Raw genomic sequence first — 13155 nt, forward strand, 5'->3', positions numbered from 1 at the left:
TGAACAGGTCATACTACTTTGACAAGCCGCATGAGTGGTAAAAATCTTCAATACTCTTACCATTGCTTGCATAGTGATGAACTCAACAGGCATTTGTAACTTATCCAGAAGACCTCACTGGCACAGAAGGCTGATTTCAGAATAACTTCGGTCCAAGCTTTGTTGCCTTTCAAATGCTTCAGAGTGGCTGTTTTTATCCCAAAATGTCTTGGGTTTGTGATACATATTTGTATCTTCAACAACGAAGAGAGAACCGCCCAAAAAACTTCCTAAAATAAACCATTTATTGAGAAACTTTTTTTGTAATTTCATTAATCAGCCTTTTGCATAACAAATCTGAAGCTGGGCAAAAAAACAGAGTAAAAGTTCACAGTCAGTGCACTCAAATAGGAGATTTAAAAAACAAGGTCCAGAACGCCTGATAACACTACAACTTTTTCGAACCTAGAAAGTCCAAAAATACTACATATTAACATTACAGTTCTCACTTAAATGAGAAACATTTAAAGAAAGAAGAACAAAAAGGTAATGGTCCATATACAGTAGTAATGGCACTTTCACTGAAACATGCAGCTTCTTTAAACTTGCAGACACTGTCACATGAGTAACATGTGTCAAGTAAAACATACAGGAGCAGCAGTAAAAGTGACGCTTGTCACTTGTGCAGTCTTCAGTCATGGTAAGTTAAAATTTTATACTGTTTCTTAGTACAGTCTTTATGTAAATATTACATACAGTAGTGATTAGCAGATACTTCGCCAGAGTACAAGAGGCCACATATTGAGTAACTTCATTCTTCATCTGTGCAAACCTGTGAAAGGAGGACACAAGACACTAAGTCAGCAATTAAAAGGAGTCTAATTTGTACAGACTGCAGTAAAGAAATCAGTAGGTCACCTCTTCTTCCCACACACTGTGGATAGTGTTTTTACAGTTTAACGCCCTCTTTTTTCCTCATTGATAACATGATACAAGTTAATGCCTCTGTATGCTATCCCCACCCATCAAAAAACTTTCCCATGAATACAAGTGCTTTCTGCTGACGTGACTGATCCAATTGCATTACTCTAATTTGGTAAGACAAACAGTGTTCCTCCATAGAGCCAGGCAGCCTACAAGATGACCAAGGGAAAGCAGCCAGAATGTGTGGATTATACATGTTGACTTTGCAAGCTTTTTAAGCTAATTCGAACAACAGTGGCTGAGGAGGACAGATGGCCTGTTTTGTCTTTTTTCTGATTTTATGAATACATTTTAAATTGAATAACAACTTTTTTCATTATTTAAAGATCTTTTAAAACATTTATATAAGCTGTTCCAATCTTTTATGAACCAAACAAAATCTACATCCCACTGAACAACAGTCTTTGAAATGGACAGGGCACTTCCATTTCAGGTGCTTGAAAACTAACCCCAACCGCTAGAAAAAAAAAAAATAGAAAGTAATCATTAAATAAAACTTAAACCCTGTCATATATAGTTCTCTGGCATAAAAAATTTAAATTGCTAGGGAATGGACTGTCATTGTAAATGTACTCTCTAAAGTTTTAGGTATGACTTCCATTAACAGCACAGCTGGTACTACCACTAAATTCTCACAAGGTGTTTTTAAAATTTAAAGATAGACACAGAATAAAGCAACCTTGACACCTAAGTTAGTAACAGCCCTTCAAACTCAATGATGAAAGTGTACTATAAGATGTAGAGTATCAGAGGGGTAGCCGTGTTAGTCTGAATCTGTAAAAAGCAACAGAGGGTCCTGTGGCACCTTTGAGACTAACAGAAGTACTGGGAACATAAGCTTTCGTGGGTAAGAACCTCACTTCTGCATCTTGCATCTGAAGAAGTGAGGTTCTTACCCACGAAAGCTTATGCTCCCAGTACTTCTGTTAGTCTCAAAGGTGCCACAGGACCCTCTGTTGCTTTATAAGATGTAGAGACACCAGTGTAAGTTTGCTGCAGCCACACTCCTTTAAGAAAGTATGTACCAACCTAAATTATTAGCTATGAAAATAACTGAAGATCTTTTCATTCAGATATTGGATAGTGCCTGCAAACCACGTGTGTTTTAAAATTTGTTACTTCTTGTGTTCTGTCTAGTATTGACTTAACATTTTCACTATCAGGAGACAATCCCCTACAATTGTACATGCATTCAATGAATTTACATCTCTCTCATTCCTATCTACTACGATCCTGGCACTAAATCAACTTGACAAACCTTGACAAATGGATGATCAAGGAGCTGGCTAGCTGTCCATCTCATCTTTGGATCACTTTCCAGGCAGTGAGAAAGGAAGTCTTTTCCTTCTGGGCTTACCCTTTCAGGTATAGGAGGCTTATGACCCATCCCCACTTTATACATGATCTGAAAGTTGTGCTCGTATTCATGCCAGGGTCTCTGCAACAAATAATAAAATTGCTGAATGCAAGGTTTGGTAAATGGGTCTGTTAGCCAATAGTGAAAGTCTTGAAATGATTGCAGGACATAGCTTAATGATGACACATACCCCAAAAATTACGCAAGGGGAGGAGAAAATGCTATGGTCAAGAAGTTATTAAACATTTAGACCCAAGGAACACAAATCTCCCTTGCTCTAGGTCCACAAACAAACGACTCTTCCATCCCAAAATGTTAATGTATCATAGAATCACTGGACTGGAAGAGACCTCGAGAGATTATCTAGTCCAGTCCCCTGCACTCATGGCAGAACTAAGTATTATCTAGACCATCCCTGACAGGTGTTTGTCTAACTTGGTCTTAAAAATCTCCAATGATGGAGATTCGACAACCTCCCTGCCACACCAAGTCAGTCTTAGTCATTGGAAATAAAAATGTATACAAGTCTGCAAACTTGATTTTTCTTTGGGGGATGCCAACTAATAAATGAATATCCATTTTACGCTGTTCAATGAGGAGGATTGCACCAGCCTCTTTTACAAATAGCTGAGCCTGTATTATAGAGCATTCTGAACCAGTCTGGTATGTGAAATGTTCTTACCTTGCCAGTAACCATCTCTATTACAACACAACCCAGACTCCAGATGTCTGCTGCACGGCCATGCCCTTCTCCTTTAGCTCTAGTAATTACCTCAGGTGCCATGTATGCTTTGAAACAACACATATGGTGGCGTCAATTTATACAACAGAAGGAACAGAATGTACCTAAATAAAGTGATTAAACCGAGCAATCAAATGCTTTTCAATACATCTGCAGTCAATTACCACCGGTTATTCCTTTCTGTTCTAGGATGTCATTTACTGGCTTCTTGAGTTCTCTGAAATAGTCCCAGCATAAATGTTTTTAAGTATAATAGTTAACAGGACTGAAATGGTACATATTTTTTCAGTTATTTTCCTTTGCTTAAAAAAAAATTCAACACCAGTGCAAAAGAACCCTATGCCATTTCCATAAGGGGGCAGAGGAAGGTATCTTCTTCAATAGAAAAAAAGGGGACACTCATATGAAATGTAGTTACACACTCTTCCTGTGCAGATGCAGTCTTACCTCTCTGGAATTCAGTAACCCAATTAAATCCAAGTCCTCCAGGTGCACTCAGTGGGAGTTCACACAAAGGATTGAGCCCATATTCAATACACTGAACCAAATTCAGCGCTGATGTAATTGTGACTTCCACAGAGTTGCAGCTACTTACCCCTGGTCTTAATTTAGGCTATCGTGTTTAGGGATGCAAAAAATCAATGTGTCAAGAATAGAAAGTATGACAACGATGATTTGATGTTTATCGAGTCAAAGAGAACAGTACAGCTCTGTCCACTTTCCTCTGAATAGGAGTGAGTTTTCAGAAGCTATATACATCTTTTGTTCCGTTTAAACTTTTGTTTGTTGTGCTATACTTGGGGCCTTCCTCTCTATGTACACTATCAGTTAAAGTTGCCCCAGGCACCCCTCCCCAATAAGGTCACACCAAGCTCCACTCAAATTTGTCCCCAGCATTAGTCTTTCGACAGAAGGTTTCACTAGTCGGAGCTAAACGTGTTCATAACATTTCAGCAGTTTAGCACATTCTTCCTCACCTGCAGTACCCAGAGTACTGTTCACTTCTCCAGGCATTGTCTGTGTGTTGTTCTTTAATTTTACTGAGCAACCAAAGTCTCCCAGCTTAATCAGTCCTGATGAGGTAAGGAAGATATTGGCTCCTGGGAAGTGCAAACAAAACAAATTAAACAACTTGTTAAATTTCTGCTTACTTGAAAGGTCGGGACATCTCAGCATAGTGTGCTAAGACAAATGGCATAAAGTAAGTGACAAATGTGTTATTTGGCAGTATTCCAGAGATGATGCATTCTTAGCACAAACTGGCCTTTTTCTCGGCATCTTCTGTAAACACTAAGGCTAGGCAGACCGATGAAGTCCACCGATCAAGTCAGTATGATCCAAGAATTAAATTTCATGACAAAGCAAAACAAAGTGTCCAGGAGGCTAGGTGGCCCAGTGGGTTAATTCATCAGCCTTACAAATGTTGGAGGCCTGTGTTCTTGTGCCTTTTCGGGCACAAGGAATCTGGGGCCTTTCATTCTAATCTCACCACAAAATCTGCCTCTATTGGCAGGCCCGAGACTATCAGTCAGGAATGAGATGTAGTGGCGCAGAATGGTCATTTCTATTCAACTTTTTATAAAAAAAAGTTTGAATTTTTCAAAGTGTTCATTCTCTTCTGAACAAAATAGTGGTGTTGACAAGAATGAAACCACCCTCCTAGGCATTCAGGAGTCCTGGTCGATTATATTCAACATAAGTGCAGAATTCCTTTTGACAAAGGAATGAATGCTCTGCTCCTTGCACATTTCACAAAATTATATTCACACTCCGTCCTTAGGAGTGAGCTATTTTTGGTGGGATTTTTAACCGATCTAACACTACTTTTAAGAAGCCTCTGTCATGGTTAACAGATTCAAAATTGGCCTCCATTAAGAATGTGAAGGAAGTTAACGCTGTAATCCTACGTCTGAAATAGTTATTAGATTGCCAAAATGACAGCTGCATAACTGGACAGCTGCCAGGTGCTCTGTTAAGTGATTGCTCAAACGCTGGTATTATGGGTTTCCTTGCAAGCAAGGGCTCATACATGCTCATCATGGCATCCCTCACTGTAACCATCTGCTCAGTACAAGTGAGCTAGATAGTAGGATTCCATTATACTGCAGTGTTCTATCTAAAGCACTTGGGTCCCAATTCACCACTATGGCCAGCCTGGCTAATGGAGCTTATACCACTGCGTTATCAGTAGAGCCTTACCAAATTCACAGCCATGAAAAATGTGCCACGGACCAGGATATCAGATCTTCCCCATGAAATCTAGCTCCTACCATGCACCAGGCTCCAGCTGCTAGTCCCAGCAGGGCTGGGGAAGGATGGGACTTCCTCTTCCTCTCCACAACCACTCTCTGGGGGAGATCTGACCCACCTCCCCCGCCCCCCTCAGCTGCAGGAAGCTCCGCCACTGCACTGCCTTCAGAGCTGGGTTCTGAAGGCAGCAGCCGTGGAGCTTCCTGCAGCTGGGAGATGCTCCCAGAAATGGGTCTGATCTTCCCCCAGCCGGGGGCTCCTAGCTGCTAGTCCCAGTCAGGCTGGGGAGGGACAGGACTTCCTCTTCCCCTGCACAGCCACCCCAGGAGGGGAGGTGGGGAGGGGGAAATCAGACCCACCTCTGGGTACTTCCCCCGGCTGCCGGAAGCTCGGCAGCACAGAAGTGAAGGTGGCAATCCCTCGACACCTCTCCCCCTCCCCCCGGCCCCACAAGTGCTTTGTGTCCCCCCCTCCCCTCCAGGATTACAACACCATGAAATTTCAGATGTAAACATCTGAAACCATGAAATTGACTATTTTTAAAATCCCATGACTATGAAATTGACTGAAATCGACTATGAAGTTGGTAGGGCCCTAGTTATCGGGGATAGTGGAGTTTTGTACCACTATCCCCTATCCCACTCCTGATACAGTCCCTTTTCCATAGCCAGAGACGTTGCTTATTTGTAGGAGGTGACTACTGTGCCACCGCCACTTTACATGAGTAGAGAGTTCCCCTATGTGGAGTGGAAGAGTTCTCCAGGAGGAATCACTGGTCATCTTAAATTCACTTTGCTTCATATAGGAGCTGGAAGGTGAACTTAGTGGACTGGAGAACCTGGCCCTTGGTGACCAGCATTCATCTTCATTTCAATATCGTGCCAATCCACATGCTTAGAGGAAACACGTTTAGAAGCAGCAGGACACCATGCAAATCATGCAAAATCTTGAGTAATAATGAGTGATCACAATGAAGCTCTCGGTTGGTTGGTGGTGGGTCTCTCAGCAGAGATGCTGAAACCTTAATGCTGTAACTTTAGTGGTGACTTTTCTTGATGGAAAATGAGTGGCACACATGGATCAACAAAATGGCTCCCTGCAAATGTTATATCCTGGCATTGTCTCAGGTTTATCCATGCTTACTAGCCTTCTATCCATATCACACACAGGTATTTTTGTGCTCATCTGGGCACTATGTCCTCCCACCAGTTCCCCACTTTTGCTTTGCGTTGCACAGGGGGCAGTGCAGGACCCTTTGTCTCCTGTACCTATCTAAAATATTCTCCAACCTCCAGTTAGTGCATTTTTAGCTCTTCCATGAAGAAACCCAAGAAACCAGAAAGGAAATGTAAATAGTCCTGAAAATGCTCAGTTTATGGAAAGGCAGTGCAGTCCCATGACGTTGGGACTCTTCTTCTCACTCAGCGGGTTCCTTGACAGCTATCAAAGCATTTAGAAACAAAACTTTAGATATTATTTAAAATAAGGGAGGCAGAGACAGTATATGCTTCATAACACTAAAAGGAAAAAATGAGTAGCATGAATAAATTCCATTTACAGGCTTCTTTTGATTATCAACAGAATCTGTACCTGTTGGGAAAGAATGGTAATTTACCTTACAGTAACTGTGGTTTTTAGTGATGTGTCATCTACATATATTGTCCTCTGTCTGCACGTGCCCCTTGCGCTTGAGATTGCAGTTTTCTGGCCAGCTGTATCCATTGGGGCCATGTCTGTGCTCTGAATGTCCTTGCACCCTCCCCCCACCGGAGGACATTAAGGGCAGGGCAGGGCCAACCATCCCCCAGTTCCTTTGCCAATACATAATTCAGGTGTTATTTCCATAGTAGCAGGGAAGGAGCATAGGTCATGAAAGATGTGGACAACACATCTCAAAGAACCACAGTTACTGTAAGTTACCGTTTTTGTGTGTGTTTTGTTTTGGTTTTTTTTGAGGGACTCGCCCATATGTATTCCACTTCTGATGACTCTCAGCAGTGACCTGATGTGTAGGAGGTGGGTGCTTGGAGTCTACCCAAACAGTGACTGTAAGACAGCTCTGCCAAAACAAGCACGATGCCCCTACAAGGGAACAGTATTCTATAAATGTATGTTATTGATGCCAAGGTAGCCGTCCTTCAAATTTCAGAGATGGCTACACTTCTCAAAGAAGCCACAGATGCTGCCTGTTGTAGTAGAAAGAGAGCCTGAGATATAAGGCCTTGTATCAGAGGCTTGAGGCCTGAACTAGTGGTCAAAACTTTGCTGATATAAAGCAAAGTCAGGTTGTGAGCAAGAGGCAAGCCCTGCTCACAGAATCTAGCAAGAACAGGGCTGACGGTGCAGAAACATACATTCCTAAGAAGTGCTAGACACAACACTCAGGCAAACACGTTCCAGAAAGGTAGTACCAGAAAACCCCAATACCAGATTGATACAAACACATTCCCCATAGAGAAGAGGAACACATTGACCTCTCTGAAAGATAAGCTCAGGATGATGGATAGAGATGTTGTGATCTAACCAACATGTACACGGTAATGGGTGGTAACAACCCATGTCAGAAGGGCAATACATAACTTGTTTGTATTGCTGTATAAAATGAAGCATCAAAGGAAGCGTCTCTGTCTGCCCAAGGGGATAGTGGACAGTCCCGCCACTAACTGAGCCAATCCATTGGCACAAGCATACATGTGTTAGTATTCCTGTAACCACTGAGCCGGGGCATTAGCACCGTGCTTCGTCAGCAACAAACCTGACCAAGTTCCTTCTCTGAAAACTGAGTCTGTGGATTGATTGGGCAGTTCAATAAAGTCTGCTATCTCCGCTATCTACACAAAGCTGGGGCAGCATACAGAGTGAACACACACACACGCAACCAAACATCTATCAGCACCTGTGTTCTAGTCAAATGAGCTCTGACCTGACTAGGCTGCCAACTTTATACTCTCACAAAACCGAACACCCTTGCTCCGCCCCCTGCCCCACCCTTCCTCCGAGCTCACTCCATCCCCCCCGCTCACTCCATTCCCCCCCCCCCTGTCACTTGTTCTCCCCACCCTCACTCACTCATTTTCACTGGGCTGGTTGAGGGGGCTGGGGTGCAGGAAGGGGTGCGAGCTCCAGGGTGGGGCCAGAGATAAAGGATTTGGAACGCAGGAGGGGGCTTCGGGCTGGGACGGGGGTTGGGGTGCGGGGGGTGTGAGGGTCTGGCTGGGGGTGCAGGCTCTGGAGATGAGGGGCTTGGGGTGTAGGAGGATGCTACGGGCTGGGTATGAGGGGTTCGGAGTGCGGATGGGGGATCAGGGCTGGGGCAGGGTGTTGGGGCTCCGGCTGGGGTGCAGGCTCTGGGGTGGGGCTAGAGGTGCAGGAGGGTGCTGCGGGCTGGGACCAAGGGGTTCAGAGGGGGATCAGGACTGGGGCAGGGGGTTGGCGCACGGGTTTTGGGGGGAAGAGAGCTCCGGCTGGGGGTGCAGGCTCTGGGGTGGTGCTGGGGATGAGGGGTTTGGGGTGAAGGAGGCTGCTCCAGGCTGGGATCGAGGGGTTCAGAGGAAGGGAGGGGGATCAGGAGGTTGGGGAGAAGGCTCCGGGTGGCGCTTACCTCAAACAGGTCCCAGAAGCAGTGGCATGTCCCCCCTCCGGCTCCTATGCGGAGGCATGGCCAAGCGGCTCTGTGTGCTGCCCTGTCCGCAGGCACTGCCCCCGCAGCTCCCATTGGCTGTGGTTCCCAGCCAATGGGAGCTACAGAACTGGCACTTGGGGCGGGGACAGCATGTGGAGCCCCTGGCTGCCCCTATGCCTAGGAGCCGGAGTGGGGACATGCCGCTGCGTCCGGAAGTCACGTGGAGCCAAGGCAGGCAGGGAGCCTGTTTTTACTCAAAGTCTGAGATCACTTTAGGTAAAAAAAAAATTTGGATGGGGTCTTTGTCCTTGTTGAAGACAGTGTCTGTCATGACTGCCTGCTTCTCCTCTACCCTTTGAGCTGATGTGATCGCTAGTAAAAAGGCGGTTTTTACTCAAAGATGGTATCGATAGCATGATGCTAAGGTGGACATATCAATACCTAGCTAAAACTACATTGAGATCTGAGGGAGGAGGGAGCTCCTGTACTGGAAGAAAAGCATGAATTAGGCCCTTGAGGAACTTAGCTACTGTTGAGTGTGAGAATCTTATGTCACTCTGGACTGGAATATGATGGGCTGAAACTGCTGCGAGGTGCACTCTGATATAAACAACAGATAATCCAGAGTTCTTGAAAAATAACAAATAGTCCAGAACACAGAGGATCAGATTCTCCAAAGGAGAGAGGTGCTGTAGCATTGCCTAAATAGAAATCTTTTGCACTTAGCTGCATACATCAGTCTTGGGCAGACTTTTCTGCTTTGTGTTACAGACAGGGCCCTGATACTATTTGTCAGCTCTCTTGGATGTAAGTGGAATTGATTATGGTGTCTGCCACAGACATTGTGCTGGCTCCAGCAGGATCTCTCTGATTGCCTTAGCCAACCTCTCCAGCACGAAGGAGCAAAGAATTCGCAAAAGCTTATATGACTTCGCCTGTACAATCTCCACAGGGATTTCCAGAGCATCTGCCATCCTATGCAGAAAGTCCTCAAAAGCTTTATAATTGTCAGGATAGGAGGAAGTACAGGACCCAAAGCTTCATCAGGCAATGAAGAAGAGACAGCAGCTGGGATGAGTTCTGCTATCTATTGATGTTCATCAGATGGCGGTGGTTGTTGCTGAGGCTCAATGTGAGGCCCTGGGGGCTGATGATGATGTTGCACACTAAGGGATTTTACTGGAGACTAGGCCCTGCCCCAAGAAAAAGCTTTTGAGGAGTCTCTCCTTGTTGGGTGTAACCCCCATGGGGTCCAATATGGCCAGGGTTGGGAGCCACGGGAGGAAGGAGAAAAGGGCAAAGGGGGGGAAAGCGGGGAAATACCAAGAGGACTGTCTTTCTATAGATCCCCTTTGCCTGTGATAGTTAATGGGACCTAGAATCTCTATCAGATGTGTATGGGTTTTAAGCAGACCAAGATCTTCGGGAGTATCCAGGACAGGCTCCTCTACCCTTCTTGTCAGCTTCAGAGGAGTGCGCCTGAGGGCTAGTGAAGTTTTTCTAGGTGTCCCTTGGTGTGCTATAAGGAGTTCCCTCATCTGTGCCCCAGAAACACTCAGTATCAATATCAATCCAGCAGTCAGTTCAGAGGTTAACAGTGGTGACTCAGGAAACACCGATACCATGAGGTCACTTGGTATCGTGAATCTCTGTGCCAAGAAAGTCAGTACCATGACATTATGGAACTGGGGTAAAAATCTGTCTGGGGATTGGTCCTGCTTTGAGCAGGGGGTTGGACTAGATGACCTCCTGAGGTCCCTTCCAACTCTGATATTCTATGATTCTATGAGCACCATGTTGGAAACAGACAGCACTAGAGTGGGAGGTGCCAAAGACGTTGGTAGGGAAAATGTTGGTGCCAGCACCAAAAGTCCCAGCATCAGTACTAAGAGCCCCGTTGATGCTACTGCAATTCCAGAAATGGATGCAGCTTGAAACTGTTCCATGGTGACCAGAGTCCTTTATGCTGCTACAGGCCATATGCTATGCTTTGATAAGAATAAGTGAGGCAACTTTAGGTGCCTCTTGTTACTTAGACCCTTGGAAGCTGACCTATGCCTGCACTCTTTTGTAGAGTGGTGCTCTCTCTCACACCTCTCAGTAGCTGATGACAAGGACCTGAGAGGAGAAACAACAGAACAGGTCTCTTTAGAAGGAGATACATGGGAGCTAACAACGGAGCCACAGCTCACTGGAGCACTCTTAGATGAAGAATGCTCTGTCCCTGGAGGGGCCTGTTTACCAGGATCAGAGGCAGGTCTCATTGACTTGTCAAATAAGAAAAGTTTCAGAGGAGCTACCCCTCAACCGTCTGTGTTTGTTTTGAAAATGATCTGCAGACTGAACACTTGTCAGGAATATGCCTTTTTCCCCAGACAGAAGAGGCATCTTGTATTCCCATCACTGAAGGGGATAGCTCTCTCCCAAGAGGGATAATATTTTAGACGGGGAGATTTGGTTTCAGCCATAAGGGCTGAAGCCTAGTACCAGATATAAACATTAAAAAAACAAAACAAAAACAACAACCAAAAAAACCCCTCAAAAAACATACCTACTAATACTAATTAACTGCTGTGTATGCCAAGATATGTAGCTGTATACAAATAACGCTAGCCAAGTGCAAGAGATAGAGGCATTGCTTGCAGTTCCGCCCGGCAGCCATGTGCAGAAAGACAGAACTGAGAGACTGTCGCCCCCACTCGGCCCTTTATGTCTTCAAGTGGTAGGGAAGGGCAGGGGGGCACAAGCATTGCTCCAAAGGACACTAGTGGCCAAAAGATTCCAATCCAACACCAAGAGTGGAATAGATATGGACAATCACTCAAAGACGAACTGGGTATTTATTGCTAACAGAAAGATTCACCAAAAGATGATGCCGGCTGGGCACTAGGGATCTAATGCTATGGGAATGGGCTGTAGCTCCGCCTCTCTGTTATAGGATTCCCCTCCCCCCATAAAAACAGAAGCATTTGACCACTTGATTTGTTTTATGGGGACCCTAGTAGGACAACAGAATAGAGCCTGCTTCACTGCCGAGTTTGAGAACGTGTATATAACATGAGTTCGGGGAGATGATTTACCATGTGCCATCTGGCAACCTACATAAATCCCTAATCTGATTTATCCAAGGAAATTACGAAGTAGGAGTGGTGCAAAGATGCCCCCTTTGTATACCTGACCTTCCTGCTGTCACCATGTGAGCACTACCTTAACATTAAGGATTAGGGAAGTCCAAGCACTGACCGTTATCAGATATAGCTTCAACATCTGAAGCTGGAATGTTCCCAAGGAACACTCCTGTAATACTGGACATTAGGAAGCTCAGTCAGTGGAGATCCTGTTGGATGATGCAGTGATACAGCTCCCTGAACTGCTGGATAAAAGTTCTCACTTCAGTGTTTCTCTTGGACAAGAGGAAGACACTCTGTCAGTCTAGAAGTGCGGCCCAAGGTTAACGAAACACTGCACTGGTGCAAAAGGAATCCTGACTCTGTTCATGAGACCCAGTTTCTGTAATAGGCCCTGGGTTTTATCACAGCTAACCTGGTCTTCCAGGAGGGAGGAACCGTCTACTAAATACTTATCTAAACAAGGAATGATCACCATAGATATGAGGTTATGGGGAATACAGAGCTGAGTTCACACCTGGACAAAATGCCTTGACCAGCAGGGAGAACGGGAAAGGAAAGAATGCTAGGGGAGGGCAGTGGAGGAGAAGAGAGAGCAATTATCTCCTAAAAAAAGCCAAAGCTGACTCAAGAGTGGCCTACCTGGGTGGGAGGCCTCTGGGTCATGGACAGTTCTTTCCCAACTGAGGAGCACGAGGCCAAAGGAACAAGAGCAACTGGGAATCTCCTAGACTGCTGCGATGATTCAGAACCCTGTGAGCAAGAGGGACATAGAAACCCAGCATGGTTGGGTTGTATTGCCTTGTAAACTGAGCATTTAACGGGAATAATTTGTGTGAAGTTTTTTCCTTTCCTTCTCTGGTTTCTCTACCATTGCTGAGGAAAACAAGTCACACTAAACAAAAATAGACCAGCTAGACTAGGAGAATGTTTTGAAAGGAGCAGGAGACAAGAAGCCGTGCTATTGATCATGTGGGAAAAGGAGTGAAATTGGAGCTAGAGGGGGTTTCTATGAGCACGCCAAAAATTCTGCAGTTTTTGTAGCTCCAGCCTGTTCACTGGAAGAGATGGCTGAGAGCAAAACGTGTGTAGA

The 13155-nt window shown here is 45.0% G+C and overlaps 1 protein-coding gene across 7 annotated transcripts in view; it reads right to left on the bottom strand.

Moving 5' to 3' along the window:
* Window positions 1-266: 266 nt before the first annotated feature.
* MAP3K4 (mitogen-activated protein kinase kinase kinase 4) overlaps window positions 267-13155 on the bottom strand; it is a 148589-nt gene continuing 135700 nt past the window's right edge. For 6 of the 7 annotated variants that reach the window (XM_054021808.1, XM_054021807.1, XM_054021805.1 and 3 more), the window contains 4 exons: window positions 4040-4162; window positions 3003-3109; window positions 2222-2401; window positions 267-811 (listed from right to left, as the gene is read on the bottom strand). In XM_054021808.1, coding sequence (XP_053877783.1) covers window positions 791-811; window positions 2222-2401; window positions 3003-3109; window positions 4040-4162 — 431 coding nt within the window. In that variant the 3' untranslated portion in view covers window positions 267-790. Of the gene's footprint in view, window positions 812-2221; window positions 2402-3002; window positions 3110-4039; window positions 4163-13155 lie in introns of those variants that run through there. The other variant, XM_054021810.1, reaches the window with a different exon arrangement.

The sequence above is a fragment of the Malaclemys terrapin genome, chromosome 3, assembly GCF_027887155.1.
Source record: "Malaclemys terrapin pileata isolate rMalTer1 chromosome 3, rMalTer1.hap1, whole genome shotgun sequence".
NCBI lineage: Eukaryota > Metazoa > Chordata > Testudines > Emydidae > Malaclemys > Malaclemys terrapin.